This window comes from Hermetia illucens, chromosome 5, assembly GCF_905115235.1.
Source record: "Hermetia illucens chromosome 5, iHerIll2.2.curated.20191125, whole genome shotgun sequence".
Classification (NCBI taxonomy): domain Eukaryota; kingdom Metazoa; phylum Arthropoda; class Insecta; order Diptera; family Stratiomyidae; genus Hermetia; species Hermetia illucens.
The window spans coordinates 71,725,032-71,744,041 of record NC_051853.1 but is presented as its reverse complement, the minus strand read 5'-3'; the positions used below and the strand labels follow the sequence as shown (position 1 = coordinate 71,744,041).

Here is a 19,010-nt window from a genome sequence, read left to right as displayed (position 1 = left end):
GGGTGCGATTCAACTGAAGCAAACAGCCGCCAATCTTCACGGATAGTGCACCTCGTAACGTTTGATTTAAGGAAAGCTACCTCTTGAGGACATTGAGGTATTATCTGGAAGACCAATCCTTGCTCTATGTGACGATAGAGGGGCAGAGGAGAAAGCAGATCATGTCGGGGGTAACCCAAGGATCGATACTAGGTCCGGACCTCTGGAGTGCTTCCTAGTCTGCTAAGACTTGATATGCCAGAAGTCCCCCCTGGCCATTTATGCAGATGATGTTTCGGAACTTTTTGCTGGACGCCTGTTGAACTGGCGGAAAGCACACTTGGTTTATGGATGCGAGGGGTAACGAATGTATTATTTCTCTGAGAAAAAACGAATTAGTCATCTTGATCAGAAAGAGATTCTCGATCCTGCGTTCCATATCGAGCGATGAATTGACTATAGAGTCAAAACCAATGGTTAAGTACCTCAACTCGAAAATGAATTTCTTCATCTTTGAAATGAAAGCAGCAGCGGACAAGGCTGGAGCTGGAATTTCGGCCTTAAGTCGGCTAATTTCGAATGTTAGGGGTCCAATATCTACCAGGAGACGTCTCCTTATGAATGCAACGCACGTTCTGCCTTACGGCGCGGAGGTGTATTGCAAGCACCTCGTCTAATTGCATTGCGTCAGAACCGGCTGTGATGTTGATCGTGGGGGTGGTCCCCGTTCTAATTCTTGCTAAGAAACGCCAGCCGCAAGGATTTGATTGTCAATAACGGCAACCTACGGTACTCAATGGCAACGCTCTTGGCAAAATGAGTGAAGAGTCAGATGGACTGCGCGGCTCATTCACAATTTAGATCCGTGGTTGAATAGAAAGCATGGTGAAATTGATTATTTCCATACCCAACTACTAAGTGGGCACAAAATTGGATGCCCTGTCTGCCTATTCTACAATGGGATGGTGGACGATGCCGATTACATCTTTTTCTCTTGTGGAAGGTGGCAAAGGGTTAGTCAGCAATTTTATGCAGTCACAGGGGAGCTTGTCAGAGAAATGCTGCGGAGCGCTGACAGAAAGAGGCATGTTTTGCATTACGTTCGGGTTCTTCTTGTTGCGAAGAAGATTAAGCTCGACTGGTGGATGAACGGAATGGCAAAGGGTTCCTTGAACTAACTTCTCCTCTCCCTTTCCACTAGTGAAAGGAATTCCCTGTCTTGAAGATTCCTGAAACATGGCAAGCGGGAAAGCTAGCCCGGAAACAGTTCTACGTTACTTCTCCAATGACGGGGAGGTGTTTAGCTGGGGGGTTAACACTCTAAGCTTAAACGGACTCACCTACCCTACCCCAAAATGAAGACTGCCTTCACCTTGTGTCACGAGATGCCACTTAACCTAGAGCAGCACATATCAGAAGTCGGTCTAGGTACTTTAACATCGCTGAAAAGGCACCATCCACGCCAGGTGCTACTATCGTCTGTGGAATAACTGTATTTAGATTTCCTACTAACCTTCTTCTGCTGTTAACTTCGAATAATATGGTTTCAAAGCTTTGAAGAGACGTTTTTCATCAACAAACGGCAACAGAGCAACTCCCTGCCAAGCGAATTTTTTGCCATTCAGATCAATTTTGAAATCTTCTGGATAGAAATCAATAATCGTGGATTTCTAAAAATGGAATCACGGTCAGGAGTTTAAAATTGATTTATAGAATTGTAAATTACCGGATCAGACATAAGTTGCGCCCAAGGTGCAGGTACATGGGAGCTACTTGCAGCCGGAAACACGCCCATCAATTGCTCCAATGGATTGAACTGAAAGAATTTACAGTTAAGAACTTTTGCGTTCTATGATTGTTGTATGTAGTTCCCCTTACCGGCTTTGTTCCTTTCTCAAACTTAGTGGATAATCCAGCGATATTCACAAAGTCCGAAGCGAACGGGGCATAATGATATGGAAAGTACCACTTCCAAGAAGCACAGCCTTGATAATAATACTTCAGTACCCAGCAGAGTCCGCGCACATACTGCAAGGCCACTGAGTACCGAAATCCCTCGTTCTCAGGTCCCACATCGAATTTGGACTCGTAATACCGATCCTTGAAACCGTCTTCCCAGAGACGAACTTCATCATTTTTCTGATAGTCTTCTTCTTCTTCAGGCTGCTCTTCGCCGGCCATTTCATTTGCTTTACGCTTGCGTCCATGGGGCCCATCATTCCTTTGGCCTCCTGAACCCGATCCTGTATGCATGCCGGCCTGCTGTTGCATGTTCATTGTTCGAATCCGTGCCATTTCCTGTCGTGGATTCTGAACGGCGTTCGGGAGCATTCCTCTCCCGAGCGGTGTCGGGGCAAATTGTGAATTGTGCATATTCGAGAAATCTGGTCGTTCATTAGCCATACGACGACGTTTGGCGTTTTCACGAGCCTTGAATTGTTCCTCGCGGCGTTGTCGCTCTTTAAAAATCTGATCTTCAACCTGACCCAAGTCGGTCAGAATCATTTGGACACGATCCAGTTTTGTTTCCCCGGAATCTGTCAGCCAGCCCTGAGGACAGAAATCAAATTTAAGCCAAAATATAAGTTATTTCCGAATTTGTCCAACTCACCCCTGTCTTGTATACACATTTCTTGTATAGCTCCACCAGCCGGTCTATTGCGTTTTCGCGAATTTCTAAACTAGGCAAATGCGGAAGGAAATCGTTTCCTACAAAGAAACACATAAACACCCAGTCGTCCAGTGCCCGCTCGAATTCATATCTGAAAACGTGAAAGAAGGTTCAGCGTATTTGTGTGGTCGTTGGTGGTTTTCAACGCAAAAGTTAAAATCAAGTTTCACTTACTTGAAAGGTAAATTTGGCATGGCCAAAGTTCTTTTCAAATACTCTCTTAACACGCTCAGTCTCACGAAAATGAATTTCACTTCTGCGCCTACAGCAATGTCAGGTTTCATGTTTGAGTTCATATCCATCGCGTTCAGCCCTTGGCACTTGTCCATTTCATGACCTGCGAACAAAATAAAGAATTAATTAAGTCGTTTGACACTAAGAGCTGTGGAGCTCACCAAATTGACCACAAATATCGCATGGCTTCGGCTTATTCGGCAAGAATTCCTCCCGAATGATGGTGAAATTCGGTTCGTGCGTAGCCAGTCCCAACATAATCAAATCCGCATCGGCTCCACATAGCACATGTTGTGTATTGGGATCGTGATCGGGCTGCGATCGTTGCTTGCGAATATAATCCATGATTTTGTGCTCTCCCTCGCCTGGAACGTTAGCATCGGACAGGATAACTTTGACGCCCTTCCAGGCAGGATTGCTGTTCATGCGGTCGTGGATGTAGTAATGAAGGCAGCGACTTAATCGCTCCATGAACGGCGTCCCCGGAGTAATACAATTAGAGTCGAAATGCTCCTCTTTTGGTTTTTCTGGAGGCAGGATACAACCTCTAGCTAGAAGCTCGTCTCGGATTCGCTTAACTTCTGCGCGTTTCTCCACTGCTTCTTTGGCCGCACGGAAACGGCGGGACCGCTGTTGGTTCATTTTAGCGCGCGGCGCCACACCGTCAATCGCCATGTATAAAAGCTTCCGGGGACGCACGATCCCGAAAAGACGATCGATGCAATCGAAAATCGCTATCATCATCTCGTCCTCATTTTTGGGGGGCGGCTTATCTTCTGGATGCGTACAAGGATGGATGATCCCGTTCATGTCCAGATACAAATTATCGAACTCAATGCCATTCGGGTTAGGCAGTGTCGCGTCTTCGTAAATGTTTGCCCCAGTGTCATCAACTTGCTATTAAAATGCCAAAATAAACCGCCTTAGTAATCTGCGGGAGCATATTGTTTTTCCTCCGGTGACAAGAAGGTTAACTCAGGGTTTCAGCCCGCACTTACCTTATTTTCGACGCATTCGATGATTACACTCGGATATTTTCTGCTCAGCCACCTGAAGAATGCTGGTACTCCCATTTTCGGTCTTTTTGCGCTTCGGTACTATTCAAAAATGCAAAAGAAAAAAGTATTCTCTACTCGTCCAGAAATGCAAACATGAAACCACGACACTAAATGACAGGTCTAACCGCAAGTGAAGCGAATTCGCACTTTCTACCCGGGATGTACCCGCGGCACGATTCATCCGGAATGAATTTCTTTGAAGGTGCGTTTTCACTGCCGATTTTAGCATTCTGGTCTTTTCTTCTTAATGACATTAGTGAGGCACTGAAATGTGCCAAACTGGTAATTTTTCTAAAATTAACAACGTTTTATGATTACACACTGAAGGAGTAGTAAACAATATATATATAAAAAATATTTACCTTTCCATTTTGGCCTTTTATTTTTGATTGAAAAATTAATTATTTTCATCGTCTTTATTTCATGTCTTAAGAAAATAAATACATTTATATGAATCTATCAGCTCTTGTGGCTTATATTATGGTTTGATTTTCTTTTTCCTCTTAGCATAAACTTAAGAGAATATGATGAGTCTAGATTTTGGGAGAAATCAAATTCTTTGATGATTGATTTGGCTAGAACATTTCTTTTAATAATACAAAAGTTGAATTTGGTTTTAAAAATGAAAAGCCAGTATATAAAATGTGCCTTGTCAGGGCTGAATTTTGAGTGCATTTTTTTACTTCTTGCATAGCATCTTTCTATTCAAAACATCTATCCACATCCACAGCCATCTCCGGGAAGTCCGGAATTGCAATGTATCATGGGATTCACACAACTGGCTCCTCGATTTTCGGACGCTTGCACAAGGGTGAAATAGGACCACGCTTCGAAGCCGCCAAAAAGCAACTTTGTAATTTACCGGAGCAGGACATCATTCGACCATTGTTCAATCAGCCAACCTGGCGTCTCAACCTCATCTCAAAATCAAACGACACACGGCGAATCACCTGCAACTACAGGTGTTTAAACGCTTGCACGAATCCGGATCATTATCTGCTGTCTATCATCGAACACTTGATGCAAGAATTGCTGTCGACCTTTGCAAAGGTTTTCTGCCAAATTCCGATCACAAAAAAGTACACTCCAAAGACGGCGATCATATTTGTCCCGTTCCATTTCACCTGGTCATCAATATGTCTTCGAAACGTAACACAGTCCCTCCAACGCACCATAGACCATCCCCTGCGGGACTGTCTGCCCACACGGTGCTGCTACTATTCATGGCTTGAGACAACCATTATGAACACCTCCGGTATTTGCGACAGTTTGTTTCCACCCTGTCTCTCGCGAAACTACGCATCAACCGGAACAAATGCGTCCTGGACAGAAACGAAGAGGAGCACCTCAGCTAAATCGTTTCTTCAGAAGGTATCAGATCTCTTCACGCAAGGTCCAAGCTATTGAGGATTTTCCTAACCCATAGAGAGCCACCGAAATCCGTCGATTTCTAGGAATGTTTAATTTCCTTTATAACTGCATTCCGGAGGCTGCTGACATATTAGCACCATTGAATAAGCTTCTAGACACACTATCCGTCAAGGATAAGGAGTCACGTCTTGTGTGCACTCCCAAAGCAGAAGCTACCTTTCAAAGTAGCAACCGACATTCACCGACAATGTAAAACCAGCACATTTTGAATCGACAGATCTCTCGTTCTCTACGTCCATCCGCACTAGTTCTTTCGGAGTCTAGAAATGAATTTGTCACCCAAATCACGAGACTCATCACCACCACCGCTAAACTACCAAACGGACGGGCATTGTTCTGTCTGTAGCCAGCGACCAGCACTGGGGGTGGAGTGGCTGTGGCGCTCCAAAGTCAATTCCAGTTTCGTACTTAAAACAAAGAGTCGAATCGAAACCTGTCTTTGGAGTGGACAGCGGGCTCTGCGCAATCTTTAATCAGTTGGGTCGGTTAAGTCGTTTTCGAGTATCATTTTAAATTTGCGCATTTTGCTCCGCTTCTCCCTTTTAAGCATGCACGGAGACCCCCCCCCCTTTTTTTTTTAATATGACACAAAATTAGGATTACACAGTTGCCATGTGCTCATAAAATTGCCATGTGTGCGTGCTGTTTCCATGTATGCAGACAGGGTACAGAAAACAACATTTTGGAACTACTAAAACATTATTATGGTACGAATTCCACTTTCGAATATCATGGTTTATGTTATGGCCCCTACAGCTGCACTTTTAATATGAACTCGAGGGAGGCTTTCAATGAATTTAAAAAATATGATATTTTTTATTTGAGCAGATATGATGAGTGTATTTTTAGACCTAGACATTATACAGGGTCCGCGATGGTAGAAATTTTTATGACAGATAGCACCACTTGATTCAGGAAAATTATTCCATGGAATGGCCACTCTATTACCATTACAGAGTTAAAGCGTTTGCTTGCCTTGCCCAACAAAATCATATCTATTTTTCAACTTAATTTTAAGGCACAATATTGTAACGGTACTTTAAACTTACAAGCCTGCAAGGTTGACAAAAGTTGCCTTATTATGTTAGCTTTCGAATGGCATGTGAAAATGGTGGGTTTAATTATGGAAAATTTACGAATGTTACGCATTAAATGTAAACGTGGTCTCGAGGTGAAGCAAATTGACTTAGATATGGTAGGTCTAATTATAATAGTAGTTCTAATCAATAAGGAGCTGGAATCGATTTTGTAAACATTTTGCTTTTTAAAGCCCGCTTAAGTCGGCACTATTTAAACTTGCACTTTCGTAATTTACAACCGAGACGTCAATAACACCTGTTTCATAAGGTGCCAATCGAGATCTTTCATTTGATATCCCAAAAGACTGTATTTAATGAAAAAAGTTCTCATTATTTCTGTATTCACATCTCTTTTGGATGTTTTTAAGGTTTTGTGTAAACACAAAACCTTATTAAAATCGGTTTACTGTCTGTCTGTCTGTCTGTCTGTCTGTCTGTCTGTCCGTCACACGCATTTTTCTCGGAGATGGTTGTAGCGATTGACACTAAATTTGGTAGAGAGGTGGGAACTGTGAACGCTCACGCATACAGTGAGTTACATCCTTTTACGACGAATTTAAGGGGGGGGGGTCCCCATACATGCAAAAGGGGGGTGTAAATTTTTTTTTCATCAAATATAGTCATGTGGGGTATCAAATTAAAGGCCTCGGTTAGTACTTTGCGAAGCTGGCCTTAGTTTTGACATTTGTTAGAAAGGTGGAGAATGCGGGGGGTTGAAAGTGATCATTCCTTTAAGGGGGCCATTCTCAGAAACTACCCAACCGAAAAATCTGAAAAAAATCAGGAGGCTGCCACTATATGGTGCCTGGGCTCCAAAATACCTTCCATAGTAATATCTGTACAAATAAAGTTAATAATAGTATATTACTATAATTTTTAGTAATTGACTGCAAAACCCCCCTTAAGTTCATGCTAGCTCGACGAAATTTCACAACAGTATAGAGTATAATATAGAGCATGATCTTACTAAGTTTGGTGGAAATCGTACTATTACTAACAAAGTTATAATACGTCAAAGTTGTGGCTTCTTCGCAAATTGAAGACTATGAATGTCAATATCATCCGAAAGTGGATTTTGTCACATAATATATGCATATATCACCTGCTACGTACTAAGAAATACACAAAACCTTTCGTACCTGAAGCGTCCAGCTTCCGGTTTCCCGACTTGTTTTATATTCACCGCTCTTTAAAGAATTCATTTTGGATGAACAATTAATTTTATGCGTTCATCTCTGAAAAATGAACGATGAGATTACAGCTGATAAGCTGACAGGCAACTTTTAGATTGATATCAAACGTCATCTGTGTTGTAAACAAACAGTGAAATTCGGCAGAAGTGAGGAAAAGTTCCAAAAGTATGTGAAATGTTTTCCACTCGATGTGTAAAAGTTGATGTAAAATCGGCATTGGCTATCGTTGCCTTATTTTTCCTAAATGGAATCAAACAATCTCAAACAGGTAATTTAAAAATGGGAATTGAACGGTCAACGTTCTAAATCGTGAAAGATACATTTCCATTTACATTAAAGAAGAAAGGAATGGATGAAAACACATTTTAAATTTGACGTCTCGTATTGATAAAAACTCCATTGTTTTTCATCATCGGTCAGAGGATAGTTTCCCCTAGTTACCCTGATTCAATGATCGCTACACTTATATAGTTTCAAGAGTGATCTGTCGTCTGCGGCAATTCGAGTCCTCCCATCTTATGCGTGGTACTTCTCTAGGTCGTTTTCCTAGAGCTCGGACGGATCTCCGCCAAACCACTCACACACTGTTTGATGTTTTTGATCATTTGATTTCAAACCAACCTTTGCTACCGAATCAATATCCAAACTCGATGTTAACCTTGTTACGGTGGTCTTTTCGAAAAGGGGCTCCTAAGTTTGGGCTAGTACCGGCTAGACTCATGTTGGCACCGCTATACAGAGAAGAAAGCGACACCAATTGAGACTCTTATGGGCTAATATTCTTTCTATGTTGCTATATAGGAGTAGCACATGGAAAGCGACCACCACTGTTGCGCAAAAACCCGAAGCCTTCGTCAAGACTAGTCTGCGACGTGTCATCAGTGTACACTGCCGACCCCAGCTCAAATATTGGTAACTGAGAACTTATGCTAAATCGTGTCAACCTGAATGAGTCTCTGTCGGGAATTTAACTTGGTCGAATCGAAGTTTTTCATAGTCTACTCCCACCAATGTTATTTTCGGTTGGTCTATTTGCGACAATTTTGTGTTTCCAGCTAGTTGATGACCCGGATTGAGAAAGTCAGTCAGATCACAAATCTAGGCTGGTTACATTTAAACTAGCTGCGGCCAGGACACTTCACTTCACATCTGATAATCGTGGGAATCAGCGAGGCCTCTAAGCTCTAGAAGATATTTAGCAGGACACACCTTTGGCTTTTTCCCTGAAGTTTACTTGCTGGTGGGGGTTTTGTGGCGATTGTAGTTACCATTGTAACTATGAAATGCCGATTTGGGACACCAGATAGATGCCCAACGAGGTGTGTGATATAAACATTTCACATTCATTTCATTTTGATAGGACAACAGCAAGTGTCAAACGCGCAGACATGATAAACTGAAAAAATGTTTGCATAGTGTTTTGTGGTTGTGTTTAATATGACGCATTTTACACCATATAAGGAGCAAGAGTGTGCTTCATCGGAACACACTTGTGAAGAATAGTTTCTGGGTTTCAGAAGTAGTGATTTCGGCAAGGACGCGGAAATTGCAGTTAATATTGGATGGATTCGCAAGAACAATCGAGCATAAGCCAACAAACAGTTTCCCACCGTTCACGAAAGATGAAGAAGATTGAGAAGATCAAAGATGGGTATCAAATGAGTTGAACAAGAAAAGGGATGGAGAGACGAAAAAGCACCTGTGAAATTTTGCTCGTACTATAAAAGAGAAAGTCTTTTTTATCGAATCGTTACTGGCGATGAAAAGTGGATTGTTTTTGAGAATCTCACGGCTAAAAAGTATTGGGTAGACAAGAATTGGATGATTTGAATCGATCGCTGCTTGAAATATAACCAAATTACTAAAAAAGGGAATACGAGATCATTTTCCCTCATGACAATGCTACATGACCAGGCAAAAGCCGTTTGCGACACGTTGGAAACATGCAGATGAGAAATTCTACGCCATGCCGCCTATTGACCAGACCTGACTCCTTGCGATTAACACTTGTTTCCAACTATGGGTCACGGACTCGTTGAGCGGCGCTTTGGTTCGTCGAAAGATATGGAAAAATGACTTGGTGAATGGTTCGCGCCGAAGAGGGAAGAGTTTTGCTAGCGTGATATTCATAAATTACTCGAAAGATGAGAAAAATATGTAATTAGCAATGAAATATACTTTGAATAAACATTCTTTAAGCAGAATTCCGAAATCAACGCGTTTTATTGTGGTACACTTGGTATATAAAATTTTCTTTGAGAATTGAGGGATTCTTAAGTTTGCCATCCACTTAATGGTGGACCGGGCCAAGCAACATGTTTTCGCGGTTGTAGTCCACGGAATCCTCATTCTTATGCAAGCACCCAAGAAGCAAAATTTTAGACTTGCAGTTTCGTCCAGGGCAGAGGCAACCCATCAGACGCTGCCTCACCTCTGCCCTGGGAGCGGCGTGACCGAAGTTGTTACAAAGTGGTATTTGCTCCCTTTTATTAATTCAAAAACATCTTGTAACATTTTCAAATCCATCTTGTAAAATTTTAGGCCTAAGCCGGTCGAGGCTAAAATAAAATTTTGTCTTGCCCGGTCCGCCATTAAGTGGATGGCGGACTTAGGAATTCCTTAATTCTCAAACAAAATTTTATTTTATCTGCGGCCAGTTTAGGCCTAAATTTTTACAAGGCGGAATTGTGTTCGTTATAATTATTACGTATGACGTGTTTTTGAATTAATAAAAGGGAGCAAATACCACCCAGGGCAGAGGTGAGGCAGTGTATGTTGAGTTGCCTGCAAATTCGTACCTAGAGTAATTTATTATGAAAAAAGCATTACATGCGAGGGTATTCTTTATGGTTCAATTTTAAATTGCTCTGTACAGAGTTAAATTCTTTTGGGGTAATGTTTTCTCTCCATTTAATTATCTTAAAAACTAGTATTCATATGAGTATAGCTATATAGCGTATTAGTTTTACGTTACGTTCAAATATAGTTTTCAATTTTTGAAACAGTTTTTTTTTCACATCAATGCTAATGAATAGTATTAACTTGTCTCGACAAATCCACTGGGAACTATTACCTAAGCAGATACATTCTTCTCTAGTAAATATATGGCTTCTACTTTCTAAAAAATATTCTAAAACCTCTCCGGAAAAGTTAAATTGACCTTATCATATACATAGATAAGCAGGCTACATTGGAATATTTTTTTTCACTTTTGTTATTCCGGTCTCCCAATTTGAATAAAAACCAATGGTAGTATTTTTTTATTTACGCTCTCTAGGAGTTTGAATCTCAATTAAATAATATGAAATAGAAACTTCCAACTGATATGCATAATAATGATCTCTTCTTTTCATAGAAACGTCCAAGTGCAACAAAAAATTACTGCGTCCGCTTGCGATCTTGTTTGTTTTCGTTTGGGGAGCGTTCGCTTCCAATCTGTGACAACTGTCGGCTATTCGAAACGGTTTTTCTTCGTCAGATTGTTCACTAAATGGTTGCATCCCACCTGGGTGGCTTTACTGCTACAACTGTGGGGACCCGACAAACCAATAAAACTCAACAAGAGCAAGTTACTAACCGACGAGAAAATACAATGATGTTGACTATGATGTTGCGGCTAGCCAGCAGCCCCGGCCTTTTTTAGCGGAAAGTGAGGGCGACATGACAGAAGTGGTCTTGGATTCCCGAAAACTTTAATTGCGAATCGCACGAGCCCTACACTGAATGGCAACGGCAAGTCTAGCGGTTGCCGCAGAAAGGATCCATCCGATTTCTACACATTTAGCCTCGCCTTCCTACGCGACTGAAAACACTCGTAATCGACCCAATCTCGCCTCACGGAAGCAGAACCACCGCTTCCAATCCAAATGCTCTCACGTCTCCCCTTGACCTCGTGGGTGAGGTCCCGTTGCTCGCTGCCACGGACTCCTTATCGATTTTCGGGGCACCACACAATTCCCGAATGCAAGGGTACTGCACAATCGAACGGTTTTAGTGTATGAATTGTGAAAATTTTGTGGATTTAATTTGATGAGTCGTTTGACAACAAACAGTTGGGAATTACTGGAAAGTTACACCGGCGTTGGCATGGAAAACACATGCAATTTCGATACACCAACTATTCCCGCTTTTTTCCACCAGTCATGTAGCGCGATAAAGCAGAGCTGGGCAGCGACAACGATAAATTTCCCTTCCGAGGCCGAAGCCTGAAAATTCAAATTGGAATATCCAAACCTCGAAAACGACCAGAAAAATTATATCGACGTAACACAATGCTCGCTTTCTCGACATTCTTAACCTAAGCGGTGTCGAGTTGCTTCTGACTGCTACCACATAGCGCGCTCCCTTGACCTGCGAGCCGGTTTCTGACAGACTACTATCTGCAAAATTCAGTTCCATGTTAAGGAGCATCACAATTTTTTCAATGCTACACACTAATGAATACTTCCGATGCTTTCGACGGACAATTTAACGCAGTTCGGGGAAGGCTTCCTAAAGGTGAAATTGTGATCTTGATGAGTGATATGCCACCTTGCTCGGATACGTGATGGGGAAACACAATCTTGGCGGCTGCAACGGTAATAGTAGGACTTTCGTGGATTTCTGAAATTTGCACCGCCTGCGTCTTGCTTCTACTTGCGTGTTGCGTCCGTTTCCTCTCATAGGGTTGGGGAGCTGCGACCTCCTAAGTTCAAAATCAACCCCTTGTATGACCGAGCTGTCGCTCGACAGTGTGAGGTTTATCTTGCTGATCCGATGGCAGATGTACTGAGTAACGCACCTGAGAATATCGATGAGCATTGGGCTGCATCAAAAATGGTTTTTTCTCCGGTGTTATAAAAGTCGTCGGCCATGTCCCAAAGGGGCGTCATGGGATCTGGCTGACTGCGGAAACCTGGAAGCGGATCGATGAACGGAAGGGGTTGAAGACTCTACTGACCGCGGCGAGTGATGGCGGGCGTGACGACGACACTTTACCATGCTTCATAACCATATCACATCCGGTGAGGCTCCCCCTCTTATGGAGACGAACTGTGCCTGCTCTTGTTGCCCGCTTGCGCTGCATTGTCTATCTGTAAATGCAGTTATCTCAATACCAAAATTGAGTTGAGACCTCTGTGCTAGTGTTCTTTCTGTATTGCTATATGGAAGTACTACATGGAAAGTAAATTTCACTGTTACCCAAAAGCTCCAAGCTTTCGTCAATACCTATCTCCACCGTATCGTAGGAGTACACTGGCCTGACGAAAAACTTGGTCGGCGCACAGGCTTAGCACTAGTACGGGATGTAATCTAGTACGCCATGCAGTGGTGGCCACTCTCCCAAGATGGCTGATGTGTGAGTCGCCCCAAGGGCTCGGGTCTCGGGAAGTCGTGGCGGGAGTTGAAGAACATTTCATGTAGCTGCCAACGATGGTGCGTTGATGTGGTTGACGCCATCCAGGCAGTCAAAATAGGTTGACCTTATTCAGGCCTCAACTTTTGGATGTCCTCAATAGCCATAGAGAAATGGAAAGTGACAACCGGTACCTCGGAGGTAATGTCGATGATATGCGCAATGAGGATGACGGGCGTATTGCCGACTTTGCCCTGTATTAATCAATACTCTTGATTGCTCACCATAACTACTAGCAAAATCGCCCCCAGGAAAGCAGCGCACCTCACCATCCGTCTTTGATTGCTGTTCTGTACATAAAACTACCATTGAAACACAGCGGGAAAAATATACATCGACTTTTCAAAAGCTAACATAAATGCACCCAGAATATCGAACATTTACTCGGTGTTAATGATTATAACGCTACTATGCTTATGAGCCGGCACGAATAAATGAAGAGAATACTTCGAACAGAAACCAATGGAAGGATCTGCTTGTCCACCACTTCCGAGGCATTGCCGAGCGATTTAAAGCGGGAACGATATAACTCAGTAAGTTTTTCAGTCACGGTGGCAACAAAATATGTTCACCTGGTTAATTTGCTTTACCACGGGCTAAGGAGCAGAGTTTGAAGTGTGGCCCGCTCTTGTTCTTGTCTGGATACTTTTATGCGAGACGTCAACGTCCAGCGCTTTGCACAGTGTTGTACATAAATGATATTTCCGTAGCACCTCACAATAAAGCTGATCGCATCCCAATTTGCGATGATCATCTCATGTACTATTATCAGTACATCATGTTTCCATACTACATACTCAAACATGTTGCTAAAACTCATTTTGGCATTAAAATTTTCCATTATGAACACTGATGTACTATTGTATTTCTCCTTAATTTGGACCGGAAACTCGTACTGGATGGTATACATTACCGGAACACCTTATGTTTATTCAGTAATGTCTCTTCTTAATTCGTGGATACTGCACTTTTTCATGCTGCTGTTTGCGTACTGTCAAACAAGCCAGTTCGTCGTTTAGATAAAATGAAGTTTCACCTGGAACGTCCTACCATAAAATTTCCTGAAGGCTTTTCAATGAGCTCTTCAATTTGTTGCTTTTTTATTTCTCCACCATCATCACTGGTCCTCGATGATGCGGGCAATATAACATTATTTGTTCATCTTTCTATTTATATTTGCATCTTACATTCTCAAGTGCATAAAACTCTTCATACCACAAACTTAAAGATTAAGACCACTCTAACAATCATATTTACTTCAATCATCAGCCACAAATTCAATGGAAGATTCATCGAAAGCAGAAATACAAAAGAACAATACACCAGTCGACTATGCACCAGTGACAATTCTGAAAAATGTAAGTTGCAGCGTTCGTCAATGTCCTCTAGTTTCTAACGGACTTACTTCGCTCCTGCAGCAAACAGATTCATCACTCTGCCCTATAGCCAATACCAACGTAGAATGCAATGTTTTGCCGGCAACATGTATTAAGTGCAATTACACCAACCAATGCATCTATGGAAAGGATATGAACGTTACTTGCGAGGTGCATTCGAATCTTGCTTGTGCAGTACGGAACCGATCGACCGCGTAAATTATTAAGATACTAACTCTCATCTACTTTACAGGGTGACCGACATTTCACTAGAACTATGAATTGTAGATATTGCTACCAAACGGACTTATGGCAATATAATTGTGTCCTAAAGGGGGATTGCAATTCGGCGGATCAATATTATAAGTAAACTCCACTCACTGTTTCGAATGGCCAATTATTAACTATATTTTGTATTCACTTATTCCTCAGAACAAATTGCACCGTTCACGACGATGTTCTGTGTTTAGGTCGCCGAACATTTTTGAAGAATGTTAAATGCAACTGGACCCAAGGATATAAATGGAGCACAGCACTTATGATTAGCATAACATTAGGAGGCTTTGGAGCAGATAGGTGACAGGCTTAAATTTTTATATTATCATTTACAGTAGATAATTAATGGTTTTATCCAGATTCTACTTGGGACACTGGCAAGAAGGCATCGGCAAGCTATTTAGCTTCGGTGGACTTGGGGTTTGGACCATCATTGATGTACTCCTAATTTCCTTACACTACCTGGGTCCCGCAGATGGTTCGCTTTATATATGAAATGAATATTTTGTAGGAAAACCTTTAGATATTTACGTTTATTTTAACCAGTAGAAAATAAGTAATGTGATATTATAATGATAATTCCAGCAAAAATATTATTTATGTCACAAGCTATATGATTTGTTTTACAGATATGGTCAGGTATTCTAGTCTATATTAAAGTTAGAAATAATGACATATGAACGCGTCTTTTGTAGAGAGGGCAGGTTGCCAAGCTGAAGTTTGCCATTAGTCTTTACTATATGTAACGGCCTTCCCCCCTAAATTATGATATGCAATGAAATTTTTTGTTCGCAACATTAGGTTCAGGGAAAGAACAGGCTGACATACTTATCTGTTTTTCTATATTTTAAGGGACACAAACATTTCATGCAGAGGTGTTTCTTAAGATTTTCTCATTAGCTTGTAATCTAGTATGTCAGAATTGTCTCTTAGTTTAAGAGGGTCGAAGAAAACAAATGTAAATGGCTTCCGAAATGAGCCTTTTCCTAAAAGGCTCAGATGATTTAAGTAATAAAACACAGTACAGTTTTTTTAAATAAAAGTATAGACTGAGCACTTGGGCTTTGGCTTTGGGCATGTGGTGCGAATCTTTCGTATTCTGGTAAGCCAAGCAGTAGTAGAACCAAATCCTGTGTCGGATTGTTTCTGAGAACTAGCATAAAGCACGCTTCTCACAACTAGGGATCTTATTTCAGACAGAATTTTGTTATAAGGTCCCGTCCAGGTTAGCTTTCAATGAACAGCTGTACATATCCAAGAGAGGTTTACTAAAAGGTAACATTGTCGTAGCGATGGTTGATCTAACAAATCAAGGGGGAAACATGGACTTGGTGACCCGCACATTCCACATGCTCGAGCACAGGGCCTGCAATGGGGGCAGTTGGATTTCGACTAGCCGGCGAGGACCGACCACATCGAGAGCGGTAATTATAACATGTATTATCTTCTGAATATACGTAACAAAAAGGTACAGACATCGACTCCAAAGAGACCATTTGGTGGTAACTTACCTTGCATCACGGTCCATAATTTTGTCGCCCTACGTGGCAACCTCCAACTCTGTTCTGTTTATTGTTTCTTGTATGTACTTTTCCTGTGCTTGCCTCGCCCATCTGGAGAATTGTTTGGCACTGCGTCTTCTTAACGTCGCGTTCTCCTCTCTTCCTTTCTTTCACTTCGGCGATTTTAATCTGCCAATGCTCAACTAATCTCGTTTTCTTAGTTTTCTATAACTTTTCCCACCCTTCCTTACTACCCTCCTCTTTCTTGAATACTTGTTCTTGCCTACAGCACCACCATCAACTACTTGGACCGCACTCCCGAACTCTTCGTTTCCAACCTCTCCGAGCGTTATCTTTCCACAATTTTCTTTTACATTCATTCATTAAATGCTATTGAATTGCATATCAGTTAAGTTGTTAAGTGATAAAGCTCTCAGCATTTTGTACAACATTCTTTCCGATTTCCTTCCCAGTTATACTCCGTTTTCCACGAGTCTACACCTTGAACCAACTTATGTATGCAGATTTAAAAATAAATCCATTTAAAACATGCACTACAGATAAAAATTGTGTTTTCCAGGAATGCCACTGACTGCTCTTTTCAAAGCTTTGCGCTTCTCCGAGCAATTAATGATAAAAAAGGCATATAAGCGATAATCGAGGAGCATCAAGACCGGTTTAGCAGGCAAATATTTCAAGCCGCTTTGGCCCCACAATCTCATTTCTCGTGAACCAATTCAACCTTTGTCCCATCCCAACAATTTGGCTGTCAATTCCCTATAATAATCCTGTAACTTTCCTCTTATTTCTCTTCCCTGTTCACCTCCTCTAGGCCTCTTCTAGGTGCAGGCTATTCGCTCACTACTCGCCCCTTATTACTTCCTTCATTGAGTTTCTCATTGATAAACTTGATACTAATATTGAACATGATCCCGATAGGCTTCCCACCGAAAGTAGTAACCCTACTATAGCTGTGAGCACCCTGCCTCATTTCTCTCAGGTTGACAGCGCACTTTCAAAGAGCATCGTGGCATTGGGAAGCATTGATCTACGGCTTCCCATCTTCCAGCCTTTAACAACTTCATTGCTGTGTTAATTCGCAGCGATTTTTCTAAAAACTTTGAGTCTATTAACCACAACATACTACTTTGCAAATTCAAATTCCTCCCGTCATATGATTCGCCTCTTACCTTTTGAAGCAACCCTGAAAAGTTTTGTTATTATTATTTTCTTTTTATTAATGATCTTCCCTTTTTGCTCACCTGCCCGTGCTTGCTCTACTTCGATGACATTAAGTTGGTGGAATCCTTAACCTGGTCCACATACAACCCAAACTGCAACCCGATTAAGAACGCCTGGGGAATAATCTTCTCGGAACTACAAAAGAAAAGGCCAACAACTTTCGCAGAATTGAAGTAGTAGTAGTAATAGAGAGAGCCTGGTATGAAGACTTTTCGTCTGATGTTAGATTGGCTTTATGAAATGATAAATGCAGAATATGTCAAAATGTGCTAAACAACATTTTATTCCCCATCATAATAGATATTATTTTCGAGAGATATGTATCCATAGTTCTCTTTTTGTTATATGTGTCGAAGAATGCAGAAACTATGCAAATAAGTAAGTGTACGAAATCTTTTGGTGGTGGGTGTATATTCTTTTCAAGTTTTGTAATTGCCTAACAGACAGTTCTGCCTCCTCGTACATCTTCTAGATGTGGTAACAAAAGGGGCCGGGCATCGACTCCAAAACAGCCAATTTCATGTTCGCTTACGTCATAGTGCAGGTAGTCCAGGCATTTTGGACAATATCGAACGAGGAACTACTTTGGAGAGTAGACTAGATGTCCGTAGGCATTTTGATAAGAAATTGTAAACGGCGGTCGATAGGTTTCACATTAAGGAATGGCAACAATTCCATTGCGAGCTTTAGCATGTAACTAAATTCATTATCCCACGATATGCGACGGGTGGGTCGACCTGGAGCAATTATATTGACACAAGATAATGTAAAATGATTGCAAGCATCTCGGAAAGTCTTGCAAGGGCTGAAGCACATTGCCAGGAAAGAGCAGCAATGTCGCAAATCACCACCATTTTGTTAGAGATTGCCATTGGCTGCAATCAACGAAATTTGTCAGTAACGTGGACCAACACAAACAAGGCATATTTGCGGTCGGTTTTGTGGGAAACCTTAAAATACTTATGAAGATCTTTATGTGGACGTCTGCAGAAGGCTATATCAACAATAGATATGCTCAAGTTAAACTTTTCAATTTCAAAATAAAAAGCATCGAAACTATACAATTATCCTATTGCACTTGTCCTCTCTTAGACATAGGTAAAATACCTTGACTAATTTTGAAAAAAATTGAAACTTTGAATCAATTTAATCCGTTACCTGAGAAAGTACTGAGAAAGCCAAATGATCAAGTCAATGCGCCTAATAGATGGTGACAGAAACGCTATAGCTAATTTTGAATGCATTCATCATCGCATTCATTAAAAACTCAGAAAGTTGGATTAATAGGGAAAAAATATCTAGGGAACACTAGTTATCTATGCGACATAAGACATAAACGATAAGAATACTTTACACTTGCATGCATCTATTCCGTGGAATGCTGAAATTTTAGATTCAAAAAAACTGGAGAGCGTCCGGAAAGAATTTCTAACATTTCTGAAAAAATACACAAAAAGCGTGACGCCTAGTCAGCATTTGTTGATGTATAAATATAAGCACTGCGTGGCATCTCCTTTATCGCCGCGAATTATCCATTACGTTGAACTAAGTAGCTGGGTCTCTATACGTAAATT

The 19,010-nt window shown here is 41.5% G+C and overlaps 2 protein-coding genes across 2 annotated transcripts in view; one reads left to right on the top strand and one right to left on the bottom strand.

Annotated features, from left to right (window-relative positions):
- LOC119658332 (5'-3' exoribonuclease 2 homolog) overlaps nt 1-4,076 on the bottom strand; it is a 42,950-nt gene extending 38,874 nt beyond the window's left edge. The window contains exons 1-7 of the mRNA XM_038065671.1: nt 3,883-4,076; nt 3,046-3,781; nt 2,825-2,987; nt 2,591-2,741; nt 1,858-2,529; nt 1,706-1,795; nt 1,493-1,649 (exon numbers count right to left, since the gene is read on the bottom strand). Coding sequence (XP_037921599.1) covers nt 1,493-1,649; nt 1,706-1,795; nt 1,858-2,529; nt 2,591-2,741; nt 2,825-2,987; nt 3,046-3,781; nt 3,883-3,957 — 2,044 coding nt within the window. The 5' untranslated portion in view covers nt 3,958-4,076. The remainder of the gene's footprint in view (nt 1-1,492; nt 1,650-1,705; nt 1,796-1,857; nt 2,530-2,590; nt 2,742-2,824; nt 2,988-3,045; nt 3,782-3,882) is intronic.
- Nucleotides 4,077-7,725: 3,649 nt separating this feature from the next.
- Nucleotides 7,726-15,304, top strand: LOC119658429 (TM2 domain-containing protein almondex). Its single transcript, XM_038065829.1, has 6 exons — nt 7,726-7,913; nt 14,310-14,398; nt 14,459-14,611; nt 14,670-14,782; nt 14,849-14,992; nt 15,052-15,304. Exons 1-6 carry the CDS (start codon nt 7,820-7,822, stop codon nt 15,185-15,187), a joined length of 729 nt encoding a protein of 242 aa, XP_037921757.1. The 5' UTR covers nt 7,726-7,819; the 3' UTR covers nt 15,188-15,304.
- The last annotated feature ends 3,706 nt before the right edge of the window (nt 15,305-19,010 follow it).

Bases quoted from the DNA above. Each gene is read 5' to 3' on its own strand.
- LOC119658429 (XM_038065829.1), top strand. From the start codon at position 7,820: ATGTTTTCCACTCGATGTGTAAAAGTTGATGTAAAATCGGCATTGGCT. The intron at 14,612-14,669 runs GTACGGAACCGA...TCTACTTTACAG, and splicing joins ATTCGAATCTTGCTTGTGCA to GGTGACCGACATTTCACTAG. The intron at 14,993-15,051 runs GTGACAGGCTTA...GGTTTTATCCAG, and splicing joins GGAGGCTTTGGAGCAGATAG to ATTCTACTTGGGACACTGGC.